This window comes from Neofelis nebulosa, chromosome 9, assembly GCF_028018385.1.
Source record: "Neofelis nebulosa isolate mNeoNeb1 chromosome 9, mNeoNeb1.pri, whole genome shotgun sequence".
In the NCBI taxonomy this organism is placed as follows: Eukaryota; Metazoa; Chordata; class Mammalia; order Carnivora; family Felidae; genus Neofelis; species Neofelis nebulosa.
Window position 1 is genome coordinate 755,742 of NC_080790.1, and position 23,439 is coordinate 779,180.

The 23,439-nt window shown below is 54.6% G+C and overlaps 1 protein-coding gene across 1 annotated transcript in view; it reads left to right on the forward strand.

The window, feature by feature from the left end:
• Positions 1-23,439, forward strand: part of SNTG2 (syntrophin gamma 2) — a 180,065-nt gene that overhangs the window by 107,098 nt on the left and 49,528 nt on the right. The window contains exons 9-11 of the mRNA XM_058682379.1: positions 6,878-7,005; positions 21,163-21,292; positions 22,927-22,965. Coding sequence (XP_058538362.1) covers positions 6,878-7,005; positions 21,163-21,292; positions 22,927-22,965 — 297 coding nt within the window. The remainder of the gene's footprint in view (positions 1-6,877; positions 7,006-21,162; positions 21,293-22,926; positions 22,966-23,439) is intronic.

Here is a 23,439-nt window from a genome sequence, read left to right on the forward strand (position 1 = left end):
GATTCGTATGCACGGTGACATTTTCAAGTCCTTGCACGAGACATCGGATGTGTGAAACAAGACAAAGCAGCTGTTGGCACAGACCTCCCGTCCAGCACGGGTTCTGAGAAGATCCGTGAGCACAGGAAGAACCAAGTGCACTTGAAGAAGCCCGCACAGCACGTCTCCCGCAGTGCTAACCTCTGCCCTAAATAGTAGAAGCAAGGTGCTTGTTTTCAGGTGCTGGGCAGCCGGCCATATAAGACCGTGAGCCGTGACGGAGTGGACACCACAAGGTGACAGTGCAACTCACACACAGCATGTGGTCCTGGCGCACCGAAGAGACAAGGATAAGGACGCAGGGCTTCTGGATCAGCTAGAAGCCGTGGGGCGGGGCAGCAGGGTCCCCGGAAGGAGGTGGCGTTGGGAGCTGGAAGCGTGTCTACGTAGGTTTTGCACAAGTCCTTGACCGAATGCCAGGATACCAGTGCGCAGGGAAAGACTACCCCGTGCCCCCCCGTCAAGGCGCTGAGGGGCACAACAAGCAAAGATGCCAGAGGTCTAGCCGTGCTGGTAACGCTGCGGCTCCATGCCGGCCGAACCGGAGAAACTGTGCTAGATATGCAGCTGCGAATTCAGAAGGGCTGCGCCTCAGGCACAGAGGCAGCCATAAAGCTGCCGTAACGGAGTCTCTAAAACCAACCCTTGGAAACAAGTGTGGACGGGACAGCACCGGAGGCTGAATCCCTTCAAGTTACAGGGGTTTAGTAAACACTTTGGTTTCTGCAAACCCACCCCAACATAGTTTAAAACTCCCTACGTTTAAGGTGATTATGGTAAGCGATCTACCTGCTGAACAGAAATGCCCTGGAAGAAAACATAACCCATAGTCACTACCTTGTGTCGTCGATAACGTCTGGTCTGCAGCCAGAAACTACGAGTGACGCAAACAAGAACAAGTGATATGAAGCTAAGAAAACACGCAAGCAGTAGAAATAGACCCCATGTGAAAATACGGAATTTAGCAGACAAAGATCTTAACGCAGCACTTTCAAATATGTTTGAGGCCTTAGAGGAAAATACGGTCGTAATGACTGAACAGATGGGGACTCTCAGTGAAGAATCCGAAACTTCAGAAAATGAACAAATGGTAACCATAGAACTGGAAGCATAATAATTAGAATCCAATGCCTACTAGTTCGTCTTCCCATGGATAGAAGATGGCAGTAGGACTGCTCGAGAGACCAGGAGACAAATGGAAAACTGCCCATCTCAAGAACAGAGACAGACTGACAAATGAGCGCCAGTGGTGTGTGGGACACACCAGGTGGACGAGTCCCAGAATGAGGATGGGGATGATCAGAAGCCCGACGCACACAAAGAAAACTATTCCGATCAAACTGTCGAAAACCGAAAGAGGAAATTCAGGCAGCAGCCATATTTTAAAAAGACATAACTTACCCGGGTACAATGATGTGAATGAGTGTTTATTAAGAATTTTACATGCATGGGATAATATTCTTTAAAAATGAAGGGATACAGATTTTTTAAAATTTTTTTAATTTTTTATTTTTTAAATATGAAATTTATTGTCAAACTGGTTTCCATACAACACCCAGTGCTCATCCCAACAGGTGCCCTCCTCAATGCCCCTCACCCACCCTCCCCTCCCTCCCACCCCACATCAACCCTCAGTTTGTTCTCAGTTTTTAATAAGAGTCTCTTATGTTTTGGCTCCCTCCCTCTCTAACCTCTTTTTTTTTTCCTTCCCCTTCCCCATGGTCTTCTGTTAAGTTTCTCAGGATCCACATAGGAGTGAAAACATATGGAGTCTGTCCTTCTCTGTATGACTTATTTCACTTAGCATAACACTCTCCAGTTCCATCCACGTTGCTACAAAAGGCCAAATTTCATTCTTTCTCATTGCCACGTAGTATTCCATCGTGTATATAAACCACAGTTTCTTTATCCATTCATCAGCTGATGGACGTTTAGGCGCTTTCCATAATTTGGCTATTGTTGAAAGTGCTGCTATAAACATTGGGATACAAGTGCCCCTACGCATCAGCACTCACAGACTTTTTAAAGTAAATCTAAGCTAAGAAAATGCCACCGGGGGGGCTGCACTACAGGAAATCCTGAGAGGTGGTCTTCCAGATGAAAGGACAGGATGCCAGTGGGAGATGTGCATATACAGGGAGTGAGGAGCACCACAGGAGGAGTGTGCGTGTGTAAGATGTCTGTGCTTCCTTCTCTGAAGTTCCTTTGAAGTTAGATAGTTCAGAGGACAGAATGATAGCACAGTAAAGTGGAGGTGGTGATGTATGTGGACGTAAGAGACAGCAAAAATAGCACCAAGGGTGGGGGCCAAGCACATTGAGATGCTCTGCTGTGAGATCCTGGCACTGGTGAAGCGAGGCATGGGAAGGAGGATGTGTCAGATACAAGGTTTGAAGTGATGCGGTACTGACTCAGAGTAAACACTGATAAATTAAGAGCGTGTATTATGATCCCTATAGCCAATGAGGAGATAAAAAAGAATAATGAAAAAAATTAACCCCTAAAAAAGTATGTTCAATGAACTGGGAGAAAACCCAAGAGGAACAAATGACAAATTAGCAATGTATAACTAAACCCGTGACACGAGAAGTATATTAAATGTAAATGAACTAAACGTTCCATTTGAAACAAATTATCAGACTGAATTAGACCCAAGTCTGCTTACCATGGGAAGTATTGTTTAAATGTAAAGATGCAGATGGGTAGAGATTGAAAGAGTAGAGAATAGGTATCTTAGTAACCAAAAAAGGTGGCTTTGTTAACGTCTCACAAAGTAGTCTTCAAGATAAGGAGTGTCCAAAAAACAAAGAGAAGTGTTTTGTTATGATTAAAGAATCAATTCATCAGGAAGACGCTCTAGTCTTTTTTTTTTTTTTTTAATTTTTTTTTTTTAACATTTTTTATTTATTTTTGGGACAGAGAGAGACAGAGCATGAACGGGGGAGGGGCAGAGAGAGAGGGAGACACAGAATCGGAAACAGGCTCCAGGCTCCGAGCCATCAGCCCAGAGCCTGACGCGGGGCTCGAACTCACGGACCGCGAGATCGTGACCTGGCTGAAGTCGGACGCTTAACCGACTGCGCCACCCAGGCGCCCCAAGACGCTCTAGTCTTAAGTATGGCACACACCCAGTAATAGAGCTTCCAAATACATATACCAAAACCTGGCAGAAATGAGAATTAGACAAGCCTCTCATCATCTATGGAGATTTTAATACTCTTTATGCAGAAGTTGATATGACATGTAGACAGAACATCAGTAAGGACATAAAGGACATAATCAACCTTATGAACCAACTGGAACCTAACTGCCTTTTACAGGAAACCACACCCCAAGCCTACAGGGTGAATATGGAACGTTCACCAAGATCACATGCAGGGCTGTGATAGGCTATTTAGGACTGTAAACTCAACTATTCTGTAATTGGTGAATTCTGTCAAAGAAATAACGTGACCTCCACAGTTTTTCAGGAAATAGAGGAAGATGGAATGTATCCCACTAATTGTGTGAGGCCAGGATAATACGGGTACCGGAACCTTTCGATGGCATTATAAGTAATGAACGTTACAGACAACAACCCTCACGGATGCTGGTGCAAAAATGGTCAACAACCTGTGAAAAAACCCTAAGGGTACCACATCATGAGCAAGTGATGTTTGCCCCAGCAGCGCAAGTGGGCACAACATCCAAAGTGCAGACTTAACTGATAACACAGCAAATGTGCTGATAATATCCTCCAACTGGAAGGAGCCCAGATCTCCTTTAGCAGGTGAGTGGATGAGAAATGCAGGTATACGCAAACAGTAGAATACTACTCACTGATGAAAATGAATCCTCTGCCGATACATCTCACAGACTTCCTGCTGAATGGAGCCTTGTGCATATACTTCCTGTGTGGTCCTATTTGTAGAAGTTCTAAGAGTCAAAACTAATCTAGCTGATCTGACTTCTGTCAGACTGACGTGGCTGGAGGGCAGGAATTGCCTACAAACCGCCACAGGGAACTTTGTGGGGACGAGGTTTGTGTGGGTGTGGATGGGGCAGAATTAGCCTGTGTCGTGATTCAGGTTCTGGCATGGGGTGTATCTATTTGTCAAAGCTCATCAAACTGTGCTCCTACATGAGTACATGTTGTAGGTGGTTCATGCCTCAAGATTGCTCAGTGAAAATAAAAGGAGTTGCAAAGCCCACAATTATCCAAAGTAGGAAGAAGACAGCAATACCTGAAAAGTTGCTTTCAAATCTCTTATTCAAAGTATTACGATGACTAATATTTTTTTTTCTTTTAAAAAAATGATTTAGGGGCACCTGGGTGGCTCAGTCAGTTAAGTGTTGGACTCGTGATTTCAGCCCAGGTCGTGATCTCATGGTTCATGAGTTCGAGCCCCGCATCGAGCTCTGCCCTGACAGCACAGAGCCTGCTCGGGATTCTCTCCCCCCCGCCCCTCAAAATAAATTAATAAAGTTAAAAAAATGCCTTAAAGACGTATTTCGGCATACAGCAGAGATGGAGACCCCCATTAGTGGGGTCGGCGCAGCAGAGAACGGGGGTCCGCTCCCCCTCGCTCTCGGCTCCTGCTCACGCGCTCGGCGAACTGGGTCGCCACTCAGGGCCGCCCCTGCTGACACTCGTTCCTGCAGAATCGTCCTTACCCCTCACGGCCGTTGCCTGTTCCCGCTAGGCTATCAGGGTCTCGGGCCAGCCTGTAGGCCGCTCTTCAGACAAAGCCTCAGGCATCTTAGTAATCCTGTAAAATGTGCGAACGCCGTGTTCTCCTCGAGCAAGTGCTGATAACTGCTAAATTATATTTAGATACAGACTTCATTCCAAGGGAGTTAGAGCAAGAGAAGCTCTCCCTACACAAGGGATAAATAGAACAGAGCATAATCACCCTCAAGGACCCGGGTTCCTATTAAACAGAAGGTGCTCTGCCTCCGAGCGCGAGGTCTGTGGGTGAGTCCCGCTTTGTGTCAACTGTGACCCATAAACGTTCTTCTCTTCCGTGCCCTCGATCGCGATTATTGGCAGTATGGCTCTAACTAAGTTTCAAAAAGAGAAGAGGAAGAAGGTCCTCAGGAAACGTACCAAGTGTGTGATGAGGTTTGGACCGAATGTTTTCCCTCTTTTTACAGTTTTGAATTTCCCAGTTGTGTAGGGTGTGGTCGTGTCTCCACCGTGAAGGTGGTGTTTTCGTGCTTCCGTGTGGACGCGTGTGCGTGCACGCCTGAGGAGAGCCGGCACGCTGGCATGCCGTGTGCCACGCGTGGCTCTCCGTGCCCGTGCGTGGCAAGACGCCGGGATGCGCGTTACTTCATCTTCTCTCACTCACTTCCAAACAGTTTCCGTGTCTTGTATCACAAGTACCTGGTTTTCCTGGCGTTTCCTAGATGTGTCCATCGTGTGGCACGTCGGGGAACCAGAGGGAAGAGATTGCCCTGGGGAGGGTCTGTGAGGGCCTCCCCACGGGGCCGCCCGCCCCTGACGCACCTGCCCCGACGCTGCGCCTCCAGCCGCCCCCAGCGGCTCCCGAGGTTCCCACCCGTTCAGAATCCGTCGCGTGGTCACTGTGGCAGCGAACAGGAAAGGTCCCGGGACTCGGTTGGTTGCACATCGGTGTTTCACGACGGCCTTTTCCGCTTTAGCTCTTCGGCAGCTTTGGGCCGCGTCACAGAGCAAGCGGGGGAGGGCATGTTTTGTGTCGCCTGCAGTGGGCGCGTGACTCCTGCCTTAACCTGTGCGGGTTGCGAGGCGCTGACTGGCGCAGCCCACGGTGTCTCAGGTCCGCTCTGGGAACGCGGCCCCTTGCTCCTGCAAGCTAGAAGGATTGAGCAGCTCTGCTTGCTTTCTTTTTCTTTTTTCTTTTTAACGTTTATTCAGTTTTCAGAGAGAGACAGAGAGTGGGCGGGGGAGGGGCAGAGAGAGATGGAGACACAGAATCCGAGGCAGCTCCAGGCTCCGAGCTGTCAGCACAGCCCGACGTGGGGCTCGGACCCACAGACCACGAGATCATGACCTGAGCCGAAGTCAGACGTTCCGCCGACTGAGCCCCCCAGGTACCCCCACACAGCTGTCATTTCTTACGGGAACCTGGACAGCAGGGAACTCGGGGAATTGGCCCTTTGCCCTTGGAGCCGGCGGTGCTGAGTCGGGGGCTGCTGTGCGCTCGGGATCCTGCGTGCTGGCCGGGTGCCCTCACCCCTGCCCGGGGCTGCTGTCTCCATGCTGGGCCGCGGGCTCCACGGGAGGATGGGTCAGGCTGCTACCGGCCCCTCCCTCAGAACCCAGACGGGAACTTGGGGGTCCTCTTGCCTGGAGCCCACCTCCGATCCTGCCGCCTGCGGACCCGGCAGCGCGGGGTCGGGTCACGAGCCCGTTTGCCTGGGTTCCGTGTTTCCCACGCACCTGCCTGTGGTCTGCAGGCTCCACGGAGGAGGGACTGCTCGCGCCCACCGAACAGTCAGCGTGGCCCCTGACCCGGCCTCTGTGCGTGTGTACCTTCTGTCTCCGGACCCGGAGGCGCTCCACTGCAACGTTTGACGTGGGCGTGGCCGCAGCCCCTCGGCCTCCTGGACTCGCCCCTTCCCACATCAGTCTCCCCGAAGCTTCCCCTTTGACGTTTCTCTTCTGTGCAGTGTTTTGTTGACAAAAGAGAGAATTAGTTTAAATTCACATGGGAGGGCACTTACTTCTTTCCAGATCTTTCAGAAAATTGTCACATGCTTTTTAAACAGTTGAAATGTGTTTCCTTTGAATTTTAGGGGACAGGGTGCTGGTGGCTGTCCCTGCATTCGGTGCTGACCGACTCTGTGACTGTTGCTTCTTGCTTATCGTGCACAGGATTCACCATCGCCTTCCTCGCCCGCAGCTGACGCGCCACAGTATGAGAAGCGCTGGCTGGACACGCTGTCCGTTCCTCTGTCTATGGCCCGAATCTCCAGGTGCAAGGCTGGAACAGGAAAATGCAGGTGTGTGACCGCCGTCGGAAAGCGGGACGCTGGCACACCCCCCAGCCACCGCCTGCCCCAGAGTGTCTGTGTCGTGAGGCAAGCGTGTGTGACGTCTTCTGGTAGAGCGAGCATTTGCGAAATAAATAAGTAACAAGTCAGAGGAAAGGTAGGCACTGAAGAGAAACCATAATCAGAGCAGTAGTGGATTTGTTGTTGGCAACAGGCCTCCCGTGGTGAGGTGATTCGTGTTAGTTCTTCTGAATCGTTGATCACTGGAAAAACCGTATGTTCGTGTGTAAGTGTCGGTAGAATTAGGAAGTAAGAGTGCATTCGTGTCCAAGTTGCAGACGATTTCCGAGAAGTCATTTAAAATCTGTGGGCCTCGTTGTCACTGTTCATAAAATGAGGGGTTACACCTGCATCCGTGTCCAGTAAGGCTCCTTGTCTCCGAGCTCGGTTAATTAATCCATTTCAAAGATTTATGTGTGAAGGTTGTGTTTCCATAACTGTTTCTGCGGACTCAGCGTTTTGCTCTCTTACCAGGCATAGCGTGTCCTCTGTGGCTAACCACCGTGGCAGGGACGGCACGGTGCTGGTGAATTGCCTCTCGGTTGTACGACGGGTGTGCAGACACCTGTGTGAGCCGTGGCCTGTCAGCCAGGGAGGAGTTTGCTGTTTGCAAATTGAGCACTATCTTTGACAAAACGTGCGTGCCCGCACCTGCCTGTGGGTGTGTGCCCTCGTGCGTGCTCATGTGTGGGTGGGGGAGAGAGGAGTCCAAGGTTCTCTTCTCTGGTCCCTCGGTGAAGGAGGGAGTCTGTCTGATGACGCTTTGGACGAACGGCTACCATTTCATTTTCGGTATGAAGTGACATTACTTGCGTAGCCTCTCACAGTCAATGTGCACGTCCGTGAGAGGGCACTTTTGACACCATCGCGTGCATGCCAGCTCTGAGTCTAAGTTTTACATGTGTGGCCATTTGGAAAAGGTCAGTAGACCTGAGAAGTTAGGGAGGTGGGAAGACATGGATGGATATGTGGGTAGGTAGGTAGGTAGGTGGACAGTAAGGTGGGAAGGGAGGTAGGTAGAGGGAGAGACAGAGAGGAGTAGGTAGGTAGGCAGGCAGGCCGAGATAGGCCTGTCGGTAAACAGCCATGTGTAGGCCTAACAGCAGTCGTGGCCACAGATCCCTCTTAAAGTGTGTGTGTGTGTGTGTGTGTGTGTGTGTGTGTGTGTGTGTGTGTGTGTATGTCTCTGCCCATCCCCCTGTTTGAATAATAGGCTCTGGGAAAACCAGGGCCACTGGACGTCTTCAGGCACCTGCTGTCTCGCGGGACGAAGGGGCGGCCCGGACCAGCCTCTGGTTGGAAGGCCAGCACTCTCGTTTCCCACAGGCCGTGGCTGTGCCCTGTGTCGTCCACAGGGTGCGTGACAAAATGCTACCGCCTGACTGGGTTCTGCCAGCCGCTCCACTGCCTGGGGTGTTCAAGCGGGTGCTCCTGGTGACGGGAGAGCCGCACCCTTCAGGCCTCCAGCAGGCGCCCGCTGGGATGAGCACGTTGTGCCTATGGACAACACGCGGTTCGGGAGGGCTCCCGCTGCCGCCTCGGTGCTGCCCCGTCTCCTGTCCCGGCAGAAAGGCCGCAGAGCCGCCAGCCCATGGACAGCCCTCAACTCTTCCGGAGACAAAAACGTGTCGGTTGAAGGCCCCAGGTCACCCGGGCAGCATGTGTGGGTCCAGAGACGTCTCAGGGGCACGTCCTCTAAACACACGATTGGCTCAGTCCATGCTTGGTTGTGCTTCACCCGGTCCCTTCGAAAGGACGCCGGTTTGGGATTCCAGGACCCGGGTTGAGTCGAGGTGCGTGTGCCGGGGTTTGGAACTAAAGGCAGAGAGGACGCCTTTAGGACCAAGGGAACTGTGCAGGCAGAGTGTCCAGGGTCATCCCAGGAGGCTTCCGGAGATGGCCTGGATACGCCCCAGAAAGCCTTGCTCTCCTCGGGCAAGCCGCCAGACCGCTGGGGAGGCGCACGGCGCATGGGGAAGAGTCCTGGGTCTGGAAGGGTCCTGGAATCGACATACTGCCGGTTTCCCTTTGCCTTTCCAGGGCCCCGTGGCTTCACCCAGCGAAGTGTGCGTTTAAACAAGTAGGTGGGGAAAGATGTTAATACCTCACCGCCTCCTAAGGTCTCGCGCAGGTAACGTAAACTAACGCTGTAGGTTTAAAGGAGCTCTCAAGTATCCTGAAGGCTTGTGAGATTACAGAATTCCTAAGTTCTGCAGAAGAGGAATGCCTGACCTGAAGGAAGAAAATCACGATTTGAGAGATGTCACCAAGAGCGTCAGGCAGTCTGAGTCTGTCCCCAGGCACTGGGCACAGCTGGACTCGTTTGCAGGGCACAGACCTCCGTGGTCCTGCTCAGACTAGCCTCTCCATGCCTCTGGTTTAATGCTGGCCTCGAAGACAGTATGGACGGGCCACCTGGGTGGCTCAGTCGGTTAAGCAGCCAACTTCGGCTCAGGTCACGATCTTGTGGTTCGTGGGTTCGAGCCCTGCGTCGGGCTCTGTGCTGATAGTTCAGAGCCTGGAGCTGCTTTGGAGTCTGTGTCTCCCTCTCTCTCTGCCTCTCCCCTGTTCACACTCTATCTCTCTCTGTCTCTCAAAAATGAATAAATGTAGGGGCGCCTGGGTGGCTCAGTCGATTAAGCATCTGACTTCAGCTCAGGCCATGAACTCACGGTCTGTGAGTCCGAGCCCCGAGTGGGGCTCTGTGCTGATAGCTCAGAACCTGGAGCCTTCTTCGGATTCTGTGTCTCCCTCTCTCTGCCTCTCCCCTGTTCATACTCTATCTCTCTCTGTCTCTCAAAAATGAATAAAGGTAGGGGTGCCTAGGTGGCTCAGTCGGTTAAGTGGCCAACTTCGGCTCAGGTCACGATCTTGCGGTTCGTGGGTTCGAGCCCCGCATCGGGCTCTGTGCTGACAGTTCGGAGCCTGGAGCTGCTTTGGAGTCTGTGTCTCCCTCTCTCTCTGCCTCTCCCCTGTTCACACTCTATCTCTCTCTGTCTCTCAAAAATGAATAAATGTAGGGGCGCCTGGGTGGCTCAGTCGGTTACGTGGCCAACTTCGGTTCAGGTCATGATCTCAAGGTTCATGGGTTCGAGCCCCACATCAGGCTCTGTGCTGACGGGTCAGAGCCTGGAGCCTGCTTCGGATTCTGTGTCTCCCTCTCTCTCTCCCCCTTCCCTGATTGTGCTGTGCCTCTCTCTCAAAGATAAATTAACATTAAAAAATGACCAAGAAAAAGATAGTACAGAGTTGTTCCTGAAAGTTGGATGCGAGGAAGGAGGCGTGGGGAGGGAGGAGGAGGAAGGAGCAAAACTGTAGCTTCGGCCCTTTTTGCCTCACTTCTGTTGAGTCTCTGAAAGTAAGAGTGAAATTGTGTCTTATCACTGCAGCGATTCCATTTTTCTTCTGGGAGACAACCTTTCGTTAGAAGACAGAGCACAGAGTGTGTGTTCTTTCGTCGAGAGCAGGGCACCCGGGGGGCCAGTCGGTTAAGCGTCCGACTCTTGAGTCAGGTCATGATCTCAGAGTTTGTGGGCTCAAGGTCCAGGTCGGGCTCTGTGCTGACAGTGTGGAGCCTGCTAGGGACTCTCTCCCTCTCTCTGCCCTTCCCGCCCCCCAGAAAATAAGTGAATAAACCTTTAAAAAAGAAGAAAGAACACGTCGGGAGCCAGATGGTTTGCAGACGGGAACATTTTGAGAAGTGACGGGGCTGTCAGGATTATCCCGCTAAATACTCTGATTCCTATCACAAGGTTGGTTTCGTGCCAGGAATGGACTCCTCTGTAGCAGATTTTCTGTGGTTGGGAATCGTGCGGGTGCAGCCTCGTGGCGCCTGTGGGCCTGGTGTGGCCGAGCAGAGCTGGGAGACCACGTCCCGCGTCCCGAGGGGACGTGGCGTCTCAGTGAGGGGAGCGGCTTGTAAAGGGTGTGGATGGAGTCGGCGGTCAGCAGGACGGTCGGGAACTCAGGGTCTGATCTGCGTCGGGCTCCTGTGCTCATCACTTGGCTTAATTTTTATCTAGGAAGATGGCAGGGGACAGTGGGAAGGAGCGGGCCAGATGTGTCCTGGGAGAGGCATCGTCACGGTCAGGTTCGTCATTGGACGGCGTCCGTGTCTCTGCTCGGGGGATCGTGAAGAACCCTTGTGCTGTCTTCCTCCGTGGGGCCCACAGGGAGCCTGGTGCCCGCAGGCCGGCTGGCAGTGCTCACAGCCAGGGCTCTGGTCTCCATCCCAGCACTCTGGCCGTAAGGGTTCTGGAAGTTTCATTTTAGGGGTAGAAAGTTAGGGTGCTCATATTTGTTGAAAGAGAACGATGCCATTCTGGAAGCGTCCCTACAGACCTGGAGCTGGTCCAGGTATGCGGAGGTCTGGGAGCCGGTGCCCGCAAACCGTGTTTCTGAGCCTCAGACCTGCTGGGACGGCCGGGCAAGCCCGGCCGCCGGAGAGCGGGGGTCCTGATGCGGTGCCGGCCCGGGCTTCTGCCCGATGATTCCGTATGTCACTGGCCCGGCCTGGGTGACGAGCCTGCCTCAGAGCCGACACCCACCTAAGAGGCAAGTGAGGTCCCTGCACGAGCGGCGAATTCTGTGCTCCTTCATCCTGTGTTCCTGGTCCGCGATTACCGGCTTTAACGCCCACACAAGCCTGCCGTGCTTTCTCTGTGCGCTTTTCCAAAGCACAGACCGCGGCCTCACCATGCGTGGACGTGCTGCCCCCTCCACGCTGGCCCTGGGACGAGCTTCGCGTCATGGCTGGAAGGCGGGGTCTCGGCCGTCCCTCGGGGAGGAGGGACCCCTGCGTCAGTGGTCAGCTCTGGTCAGGTCTGGGTGGCCTGCACAAGCCTGTGGAAACCACGGAGAGTCGCCCCCACCTCGTGACCCCCCCTGCTAACCTGACCAGTGGCCGTTCCTGGCACGGGCTGGGGTTGCCTTAGAGCAGACACTGCCCGTTGATCAAACGTGTAGTGCGAAGCTGGACAGCCTCCCCGGCCAGAGACGGCGGGCCGTGCCCTCCTGGAGATTCGAACCCTGAGCCGTACCCAACGTAAACAGAGCCAGTGGCCAGGACTTGCTCCGTGGCTCTGATCCTGGGGGGCCGCTCCCCCGTGGTATGTGCCAATGTGGAAGTGCTCCGTGTCTGTCTTCGCGGATCCAGTGGTGGCTTCCCCAAGTGGCACCTCCCAGCACTCTGAGGGTCACGAGCACCCTGCCTGCGGGTCCCCACATGCACGTCGTCGTCCTTCCAAGCAGGATGCGCCCGAGTCGGGGGGGGTGGTGAACAGGCACCCAGAGCTGGACATGAAAACAATCAGGAGGGGTCTTAAAGTGGGAAGAAAGGGTGGCTGGAGACACACGTGCCTGCTTCCTGCCCACTGCACGGGTCCCTCAGCCAGAACAGAACCCCCCCCCCCCGCCGCCCCAGTGCTGCACGCAGAACAGGGGTGTTCAGTCCCGTGCCTCTGCCCTCACTTATCGAGGTCCCGTCCTTACAGGGAAATACAGGAACTGGAGGGACAGGGTCTCCACGCCACTGAGGGGGTGCTGTGCCCTGGACGACCTAACGCTGTCCCAGTGCCCAGAGGATCTGCATCGCCCTCGGCAGGGGGTCCACAGGCTCCCACGTGGCTCTGGGCAGGCCTCCCACGTTCACTCACGGGTTGGGCCCTGACCCCGGGAACAGAAGGGGACCCTGCTCTTGACTTATCCGAACAGCTTTCTAATCACTTTTGAGGACAAACCCAGCGAATCAGGTCTATCTGGGTTTCCATTCCTGCCTCGGCCTCGAGGGCAAGCCTGGGTGCGCCACACGGACCCTGCCTCCCAGGACCACGGCACCACGGGCACCTCCTGTCTCCGCCAGTCCCGCCCTGCTCTTACCCAGAGGCCGTTTTCTCCCCGAGACCGAAGGTGTCCCAAAATGCTTCCTGATGCCACATGTCTGCCAGTCTGTGAGAAGGTGACGGGGGCCCTCAGGCGGCATTCGCAGGGCGCACGGACCCCTGCCCGGGGCCCACGCGTTCCTGCGCGGAAGGTGACAGAACCACTGCAGGTCCTCAAGCTCTGTGGCTGCCCCAGCATGCTCGCTGCCTTCCAGCAGTGTCTCTGTCCCAGGAGAGAGCACACGGGGTGGCCACACGGGGTGGCCACGGCCCGTCCGGACCGTCCAGCACATCCGGTTGTACCAAACAGGTGCACGCTCAAGATGCAGGCAGGCGCGGGAAGCAGGGGCGCCGAGTGGTGACGACCACGGTCTGCGTGGTTCTAACGTACGGGAGATGCCCTTGTGATCCCCGCCAGGCAGCGTGCTGTCGTAAGAGCCGAGGTTGTAGAAGCAGGGACTGGGTTCTGTGCGTACGTGTGCACGCGTGTGCATATGCGTGTGTGTGTGTGTGTGTGTGTGCCTTTCCAGTTTCTGGCCTCGTGACCTTGGGTACGTTGATCGATCTACACAGGCCTCCGTCTCCTCGTCTCCAGGTGGTGACACCAAGGGGACCCTCTGCGTGGGATCATAGTGAGTCTAAAACCAGAGCGGTTTACGGTTTACGAACTGTCGGGCACAGTGCTGGTCGCAAGGTCGGAAGCAGCGTCAGGGAGCTATCTTTACCATTCGTTGTGTCATTATAACACACAAGGTATTTTTTGGTCTCTAAACTTTGTTACTTATTTAACTTGAAAGACTTACATAGGATTGTGAAAATAACCCATACGCTTGTTGAAAGAACGTAAGATTCGTTACGCGTCCCTGGCCCGTCTGAGAAGCGGAGACAGCGTGAGATGCTGTATGTTTTACACCCTCTTGAAAGAGAGTCTTTTCGATGCATTTTGGTGACTTCCATAAAATCAACTAACATGCTGTCAGCTGGAAATCGTTGACAAAAGGCTCTTTGGGGACACAATTTAAGCACCATGTGGACCAAGAAGTTACTGTGAACTCTTCGCTGACAAACGCCAGACAGAGCGGAAAGTCCACGACTGCCGGAAATGAGCCCGTCTGGGGAACGTTCGCTGCAGACCTCGCGATGGGCGGGGAGGCCACGTTCAGGGTCAGTGGAGTCCCTCCGGGCCAGCCTCCCCATCACCCGCACGCTTGGTGTGGGTTTGCCGAGTCACTTTCAGGGAACAGCCTCGGCGTTCACTTGTCCCGGACCCGGGCCGTCCCTCATGCCCCGGACTTACTTCCACAGTAGGGCCTCTGCGTCCCATGTGTGCCGTGCGTCAGGAGTCGCCGGCTGAGACTCCAGACGGCCTCCAGGAGCTCTCGGGGCCCAGGGAGGGTCCTGCCCCTCTGCCTGTGGCCCCCGTCCCTGAGGACCTGAGACGTCGAATCTCCGTGACGGAGTTTTGCCCGGGAAGCGTGTGTTGACACGACTCGGTGCCACGTGCTGCTCCGGGGACCCTGCTGTGTGTGTGCAAGTGTGTATATTCAGTGTGACAACCATCAGATTGGAACTTTAAGGGTCCTGGGTCCGAAACCTAGGAAGGATGGCAACGCTTCCTAGGGAAGGGAGGGAGTCGTGAGCGCTTGGAGGGCGGGGGGCCGCCAGCAAGGACGCGGAGCCTGTGCCGGGGGTGAGGATCGGAGCTGTTGGGGGCGTCTCTGACACACACACCTGTGCACGCGTGCGCACACACCCCCATGGATACGCACAGCCACAAATACTGACTCTGGGAAATTCAGAAAATGCAGGTGTGTGGGGGACCGGGAGCTGTCACGGCCTGTGACTCCGGTACGCTGGCCTAGACTTGCTGTGGAGACAGAGGTGACGTTGCGGATAAGTACGTGGGGGCCAGGGTTTCAGGCACAGCATCGATGCCACGGTGCTCGGCGGAGCCGCCCGGGCGTGCAGAGAAACCCTGTGCTCCCGGGCGCCCCCACACTCGCGGGCGCCCTACAGACCCGCCAGCTGCATTCTGTGCTGCAAGCTGACCTTTCCGGGACCTGGGCCACTTGGGGGTCTCACTGCTTCCTTTTTGGCAATAAACCGTAAGATGATTTGCACTGCAGTGTAGGGGACACATGATATCCTTTCAGTTTCAGGCCGGATCGAAGGGATCTCCTGTCTTTGTAGGTTGCAAGTGATCCCCACAAGTCCAGGTACCACCTGCCCCCGTGCGGTGTCATTGGGGCGTGGCTGTCCTCTGTGTCACTCACTGCTTAGAGCTGGAAGTCCGTACCCCCGCCCCGTCCCCCTCGCCTGCTTTGCCCATTCCCCACCTTCACTCCGGTGACCACCAGATTGTCTTCTGTATCCAGGAGTCTGTTTCCATTTGGTTTTGGTTTTTCACTTGTTTCATTTTTCAGATTCCACGTATGAGAGGGATCACCTGGCACTTGTCTTTCTCTGTCCGAGTTATTTCACCGAACGTTGTACTCTCAAGGTCCATCCGTGTTGCCGCAAATGGCAAGATCTCGTTATTTTTTACGACTGAGTAATATTCCACTGTATATGTGTATCACAACTTCCTTTCTAAAAATTTTTAAATGTTACCTGAGTCGAAGTCGGGCGCTTAACCGACTGAGCCACCCAGGTGCCCCTAAATGTTTTTTATCTTTTTTGAGAGAGAGAGTGCAAGCAGGAAAGTGGCAGAGAGAGGATGAGAGAGAATCCCAAGCAGGCCCCTCGCTGTCAGCGCAGAGCCCGACGTGGGGCTCGAACTCACGGAGTGTGAGATCATGACCTGCGCTGAGATCAAGGGTCAGACACTTAACCGACTGAGCCCCCTGGGCGCCCCCGGTGCACCACATGTCCTTTATCCGTTCACCGGTGGATGGACACTGAGGTGGTTTCTACGTCTTGGCTGTTGTGAACGTGAGGGTGCATGTACGTCTTGGGATTGGCGATTTCACCTTCTTTTGACAAATACACGTGTGGCTCCGGGGCGGGAGGGTGGTTCTACTTGGAACTTGTCGAGGGGCCTCCACACCGTTCCCAGAGCAGCTGCACGGGGGCGCCCCCACCAGCAGTGCACGAGGGTTCCCCTTTCTCCGCGTCCTCACCCACACCTGTTGTTTCCTGAGTTGTTCACGTCTGCCGCTCTGACAGGTGTGAGGTGACGTGTCTTTGTGGCTCGATGATGCGCGATGGCGAGCCTCTCGTGTGTCTGTTGCGTCTGGATGTCGTCATCGGCGAGATGTCCGTTCAGGTCCTCTGCCCGGTTTTTAATCGGACAAACGCACAGGTTTGGTCACGTGACGGCTCGGTCCTGCCCTGCCCCCCACCTGTGTCAGGGCCGAGGACACAAGAGGCGGGAGATTCCTCAGCTCCTGGTGTGAGGTGCCCACCGCCTGTGGCCTCTCTGTCCACAGTCAGAAAACGCGATTTTCTATCCATGATCCGTGGGATATTTTGGATAATTGTCACTGCCTGATTCGTGCCAGGCTCTGTGACCCAGGTGTACTGTTTGAGTCATGAGGGCTTGCGTTCTGAAACGGAAGGAGGAAACAAGGCGGGTGAGATCCACGTGCACGGGTTCCGGGTGGTGTCGCGGTCAGTGCGCTGAATCGAGCTGACGCTCGGATCGCATGTCTTCGGGGGCGGTGGCTGGAGGGTGCAGGGGACATTTACACAGGAGAGGTCGTGCGGGGGCCGGGGCTCGGTGGACGGTGGGCGGCAGTGAGGTGGGTGCCAGGCGGGTTCGGTGACCGTTGGCCACCGTTCCTGACGACTGGGGTGGCCCAGACGAAGCAGCGGGCTCCCTTAGGCACGGGTAATGGCGAAGCAGGACGGAAACCCAAGATGCAGCTGCTTGTGTTTGTGGACTAAACCGTGGACGGTAACTTGGTTCCTGTGGGAAGCGTGGCTCCCTGTGCAGAGCACAGACCTGGAGGGAGCTGGGCGGTGCTGAAATCCAGTCTCCAACCTTGTGAGCTGGGCAGGTGACGTGGTCTCTCGACCCCACTCTGGGAAGCCGAAACGGTAACCCTGTTTTACAAGGTCGCTGAGAGGAGACGTGCGTTACACGAAGAGTGCGAGTCAGGCCGCACGGTGCTGACGCAAAGCCAGGCCTGAGGAAACGGTCACCTTCCGGTCCCCTCACTGCCCCGGCTGATGCTGAGTGTGAACCGTTCACGCCCCGGAGTGTCGTCCTCCTACAAAGGGGGTGGCGTCCCAGGGGACAGATGCGCAAAAGAAGCACAGGTCACCCGGTGCTGTGTCACTGGCTCCCCTGGCGGATTTTCCAGAAGAAATGATAACTACAGTAATTACGTGCCTGCGTCCGCCAGGCCACGCTAGCACCTGCCGAGTCTGGTCCACACAGCGCGGCCCCGCAGCCCATCAGCACACCTGTTTGGGGGTGTGGAAGCGGCCACCCGACTGGGGGCTGGGGTCGCGGGTGTGGAAGCCGCCACGATCTGTCAGGTCGGTCCTCTAGCACCCACGCAGTGGGCAGGGGGTTGGGCGCACCTTGCCTCACGCATCGGGCTGCACGTGCTCAGGCGGCAGATGTTCTCGATCACACTGTAGGTGCTCTCGTAGGTGCCAGAGGTGGGAAACAAACGAACCCCGGCGTGAGTGCTCACGGAGCTCAGCGTCTGGTGGGAGACACAGGCAGGCAGCGAGCAGACACGAGAGTCGAGCAAGGAGACAGTGGTGAGTGACCGTAGGATCCTTGTGGTTCTGTTTTATCTCTGCTCCTCCTTTAGGGGGGACCCCGTGCAGGTGCTCAGCCCGTGTGGGGCACCGTGCTGCTCACACCGCCGCGGGGCCAGGGGCTGGGCTGGTCTCGGGAAGGTGACAGGAGGTGACAGAGGAGGACGCCAACTTGCTCTGTTCAGCACCATAAGGGAGAAGCTGGTTTTCTCGTCTGGACCTGCTCAGCTTTCGTCATCCCTGGCTTTCCTAGGAGTGGTGCCTTAGAATAACCGCCCTGGGGAGAACGGTGCCTGGATTCAGACTGGCGCTCCAGGCCCCCGTGTAACGTGGTACTTAGGAATGCCGCTGCCCAATGGGGAGAGTAGGGAGAGAATCTTCCTCTGCCTTCCACTAGAAAGTGATGTGCAGGCTACAGAGACAGTCTTAAAAGGCTGTATGCGAGCGCAAACTTTTCAAACAGTGAGACATACGCACAGTTTCTTCTCGCTTTGTTTGGTGAATGCCCATCACGAGCAGAATAAACACACACCCTGTCCCTCAGCTCCAAAGCGTGGGGGCCTCAAGCCGTGTGTGTGCAGCCCGCTTCTCCTCCGGGGCTCCTGTCCAGGGGCAGGAGAGGCTTTCCGGAAGCCTGGGCATCGCCGGGCCTCGACTTCCTGCTGAAACGGTGTTTGGGCGAGGCTTCGCTCCCCCTGTGGGAGCTCAGGTGTAGCTTTTCTGCGGATTCTCAAAACCTGATGCAGGGCTATCACAGAATGTGCTGGGCCTCGAGCGGTGGGTACTCTGATCTTTAGCTCTGACGACGACCTTGACCGTTGGAAAGAATCCCAAAAAGGCCGAGTGAGCAGATGCTCTGACTCCAGAGCCGCGTGGTCGGGCTCCTCCTGTGCACTGGGAGGGACCTTGTACACCAGCCCAAACACAGTTCACGCGAGATGCTGACACAGTGAACCCTCAGAGTCCATCTGGAAGAAATGAGTGGGAATCTGTTGTTCATACTGCTTTCCTAACAATTAGCCAGTGTGAACGTCCTGATCAAACGTTATTACTATGTATGTGTCATTGGCATTAACATCGGCGTCTGTATAATCTTCAATCTGTGTTGCTTTCTTTGAAGGTGAGTTTCTGAGTGATGCTCTTTGCCGGGAAACTGGGTTTGCAATAACCTTGCTTACGGCCTCTCCTCGTGCGCTTGTGTTCTGTCGCATGGTCAGCGTTTTGAAGCCCATCACGTGGGGAAGGGGGACAGATGTCGGAGGCTGTAGGTCCTGACCCTAGCCCTAACCCTAACCTATGGAGGGCTGTGTCGGACTGAGGACGCTCCCCTGGTCCTGGACGCGGGGAGGGGCAGAGAGAGCTCTGCAGGTGCGGTCCGTGTGTCCCTGGGGTTAAAAGGACACAGCAGGGCCGGATTCTGATTAGCAAAGGGGCATATGCTGAACCCCAGAGCCATGAGTAATCTCGTATATACATCACATGTAAACACTAATTCGCTAACTAATTAATTCACCCTTGTTACCAACTCCTTACCACATTGCACGTCCTCTGCCCTGTCGCGAGCACGTACGTGACCCACGGATCACGTGTGTTACAGATGCGAGCGCGTGGTATGTACGTTTCCCCGTTGTGGGGCCAGCAGTATGTCAGAGACATGGCGTTTTCTACAACAGCTTCTACACTGTTTGTAGTAAGGAGGAAATGGGCGCCTGGCTGGCTCAGTCCGTGGAGCGCGTGCCTCTCAGTCGTGAGTTCGAGCCCCACGTTGGGCATGAAGCCTACTTTAAAAAAAGAAAAACACAAGCAAAGAAAGGAGGATAAAAGATGTATCCTGTCTTGTGATTCCATCGTCACCGCACTGGTCTGTGTTCCCGTGGATCCACGTCGCGGGTGGGAACTGCCTGCTCTCAGCCTAACGGTCTCGTCAGCACTTCCCAGGGGTTTCAGGAGCAGCTTCTCTGCTTCCTTCACCGGGAACGCCCGTATTCCGTCCGCGTGGAGAGGTGGCTGTGGGCTGGCAACACGGTGCTCGGCTGACACTCTGGCTTTGAGTGCTGGGGATGCGCTGTGCCTGCCCCCTGCCCCCCTGCCCTCCTGCCCCTGTGCCCCTGTGCCCCCGCCTCTGCAACAGGTCAGGTGATAGCTGGCGGCCTCCTTGTGAGGAATGAGCTGTTTTACCACGTGCCCCTCGGCTGGGATTCCCTGCATCGTTGACCCAAGGTGTCCGTCCCTGGAGGCGTGAGTCTGCATCCGGATTGCACCCCTGGGCCTTGGCGGGTGTGCTGACCAGCCGTCCCCAGGTCCCTGGTGTGCTGAGCAGCTGTCCCCAAAAAAGTTGGGAACGTTTCCTCTGCCCTCAGTCTCCCTCCTGCTGGTGCCCCCACCCCAGCGTCTCTTGCTTCTCAGAGCCTCTGGCAGGTTTCTTCCTTCTTTCTTCTGCCTGGTCTGTGGGCTGGCGGGGACTCTGCCCACCCACCCAGTTCAAGTCCACTGTGTAGCCTCTCCGGCATTTCAGTTCTCATATCGTTAACTCCACTAGATTCACTGGCTCTTCCATAGCGTCTGTCCCTTTGTTGGTTTTCTCCTGAGATGTGCTACAGTCATCGTATGTCTGTTTCTTTAATTTTTTTCAACGTTTATTAATTTTTGGGAGACAGAGACAGAGCATGAGCATGGGAGGGGCAGAGAGAGGAGGAGACACAGAATCAGAAGCAGGCTCCAGGCTCCAAGCTGTCAGCACAGAGTTTGACGCAGGGCTGGAACCCACGGACCGCGAGATCATGACCTGAGCCGAAGTCAGCTGCTCGACCGACTGAGCCCCCCAGGTGCCCTGATATACATGGTTTTCTTAAGGAGACCTGAACGGAAGTGTCGATGACATTACCTTTCGGATGCGTTTCATTAGTCCAGTGGAGCTGCACAGCCAAGCGCTCACTGGGCCGCGTGGACAACACACGTTCACATCCTCACGTTCCGGAGGCCGGACGTCCACGTCGGGCGCATCACAGCCTCTTCCTGGCTTCTAGACGGCCGTCTTCTTGCCGTGTCCTCAAGGGTGGGGAGGGAGCTGTGGCGTCTCTTCCCATAAGGACTCCAGTCCTGCAGGATCGGGGCTCAGCCCTCACAACGTCACTCGGTGTGTGTCGTAAGAGGCTGCCCACGTCGAGTAGCAATGGCACCGCCATCATCGTGTCTTGAGCCTCAAATACCACAATGGATGGTCTCTGGACGAACTTTACTAAGGATTCTGTAAAACGAGAACTCCCAAGTTCCTAAAAGGGCAGGAGTGGCGTCCTCCACGACGACTCTCATGTTTCCTATTGAGGCAGAAATGGTCTGTTAGTGATGGATCTCAAAGTTCTGAACTTAATTTTGGTGAACTTACAAACTGGAGCAGGTTGGTCATGTCAGGGCGCTGTCACGTGTCTCCGCGTGTGGCTCTCGGCCGGGCAGGAGGCGCCGTGGACGACACTGTCTGCCTGGTGTGCACAGCGTGGCTCTCCCCTCCCTGCAGGTCCGGCGCGTTCCAGGTGCTGGCTGTGGACGGCGTCCGCACGGGAGTCCTGCAGTTTCACACGGCCCGGGAGAGCGCCGACTGGCTGAGGGCAGTGTCCGCGACCATCAGTGACCTGACACTGGAGAGCGTGAGCACACCTCCCATGACTTAGTGCTTTTGTGTTTAATCCACAGAAATAGAGATCTTTTAATTTATGATTAACACTAAAATAGTGGGTTACAAGATTAAACAAGGAAATGTACTTTCTTCCAACATACCACATCTCTGACTATAACCAGGTCGTGTTAAGTTGTCCAGATGCCTCCTGGCAGGAGTCTGGACCAGGTCAGTCGTTCGGATGCCCAGGGGCCATTTCCCTCCCTGAGAGGACCTTCCTCTCTCAACTCCTGTCCCGCACAGACACAGATGTACTCATGTGCACATAATTTCACGTATACTTTATCGGTGTGATGTGGGGAACTTAACGGGGTCAAAGATGGAATTCCCCTCGTAACTTTATGAAAACAAGAGGCATATCCAACCAAAAAGATTACGTCCCAAATATTCAGAGCAAGTATCCAGGAGACAGTGCTGTCTCCTGGAGCGATCTGTTTGATGTTCAAAGTCAATATGAAATTAAAAAATTAAAAGTAAAACAAAATGGGCTGGGAGTTAAAATCCAACTAAGTAGTAAGTTCCCACGGGAACCACGGTGTGCTGGCAGTGGGCTGGTGGCCAGAGCTGTGGACACTCACGGAAGGAGTGACTTGCCCAGTGACTGCGTTTGCATCCTGAGGCCAGCTTCTGTGCTGGAGCGAGCAGGTGGAGGGCCAGCGGGGCCAGCGCTGGGGCTGACACTGCAGCAGCACGTGCACAGCGCCCCCCCCCGCCCCCCACCGCCCCGGCCCCCACCGCCCCTCTTCTTCCACACACACTGCCTTGTTCTGAAGCTGCTGGACAGGTTGACCGAGCACATTGGGAGACTCGGGAAGGAGCGACGTGTTCGATTTCCATTCTGCAGACCTCATGGCTTCTTTCTCCGGTCAGATAAGGAGCTTCTGTAAGACCTTAGTTTTCAGGCTTGACATTTTGAATTCCTAAGGTATCTGGACGGATAAAAAGAAAGGAGAAAGCAGACGGCGGGTGGTAGATTGGTATTTGCAGGCGTGCAAGTGACCGTGAGTGTCCCTCAGTTCTGGGTGAGTTTCACACATCCCAGCCGGTAGGCAGAGCAGCGGGGAGGAAGCCGGAAATGTGGATCTGAAGTCACATTCCGAGCGTGTGTGCTATTACCCTGCATCTCCACTTCCTCACCGGTAAAGTTTGGAGATAGTACCACCTTGCGGGATTCCTGGGGGTGTGGGGGAGAATGTGTGTGATGTGAAACTCTGAGACCGTTAGAGCAGGAAGTGTCTTCCCCACTTTTTTCAGATATTGAAATTCAAGTATCTGTGGTCCCATAGCTTCACTCACACAAGATGCTGATATTTGAAAAAGAACAGCTTAAGTATGCTAATGTTGTTTTTTGCGAGTTTTGTTTTTTGCTAGTAGTTTCTTGCTACTATTGTTTTTTGCTAATATTGTTCTTTTTTTCCGCTGTGGGAACTGCTGCTATACATTTGTACGTACTCTGGTTTTTAGGTTAGAAATACATCGTAAAAGAAACTTGTTCCCAAGGACCCTTCCCGCGGCTAGTTAATTTCAGTTGCCAGTTTGACAGGCGAAGAAATGATGGCGTTAATATTCTTGTCATAGTGACTTCTCACTTCTCTCTCTTCACAGATGAAAATGGTGAATGAGGGCTGTTCTCCTTGTGACCAGGTAGGGCTTGCGTTTTTCATGTTGATCCTATAACAAGTCTCTACAGTAGCTTCTGGATTTGGAACTTGATTTGGAAATCTGGGGAGGACGAGCAGACCGAAGTCAGGGGTCCTTCCCCCAGTATCAACTCCACCAAACTGCTCAGTTTTAGCGGAAACGGCTTAGGAGGGGGTTCTGGTCCCCGGTGCCACGTTATAACCGAGCTGTCGGCACGTGCTCTGAGGAAGTGCGATTAAACAGTTGTGTCACTGTGAGTATTTAAGCCGAGAGGGTTTCCCCCTGTGTGATCTGCGTGATCTGAGCACGGTGTAATTTTCCTAGAGAACGTCCTCACTTGGAGGGCCTTGCCCCAGGGCGGCCTCTGGCCAGCAGGAATTACGGCAGGTGCGTGGGAACAGCGCTCCCGGGGCCCCGGGCTGGTCTGCAGGGCCGCGTCGTGGGGAGTCAACACCTCCTTCCTTCGCAGGGCTGGGT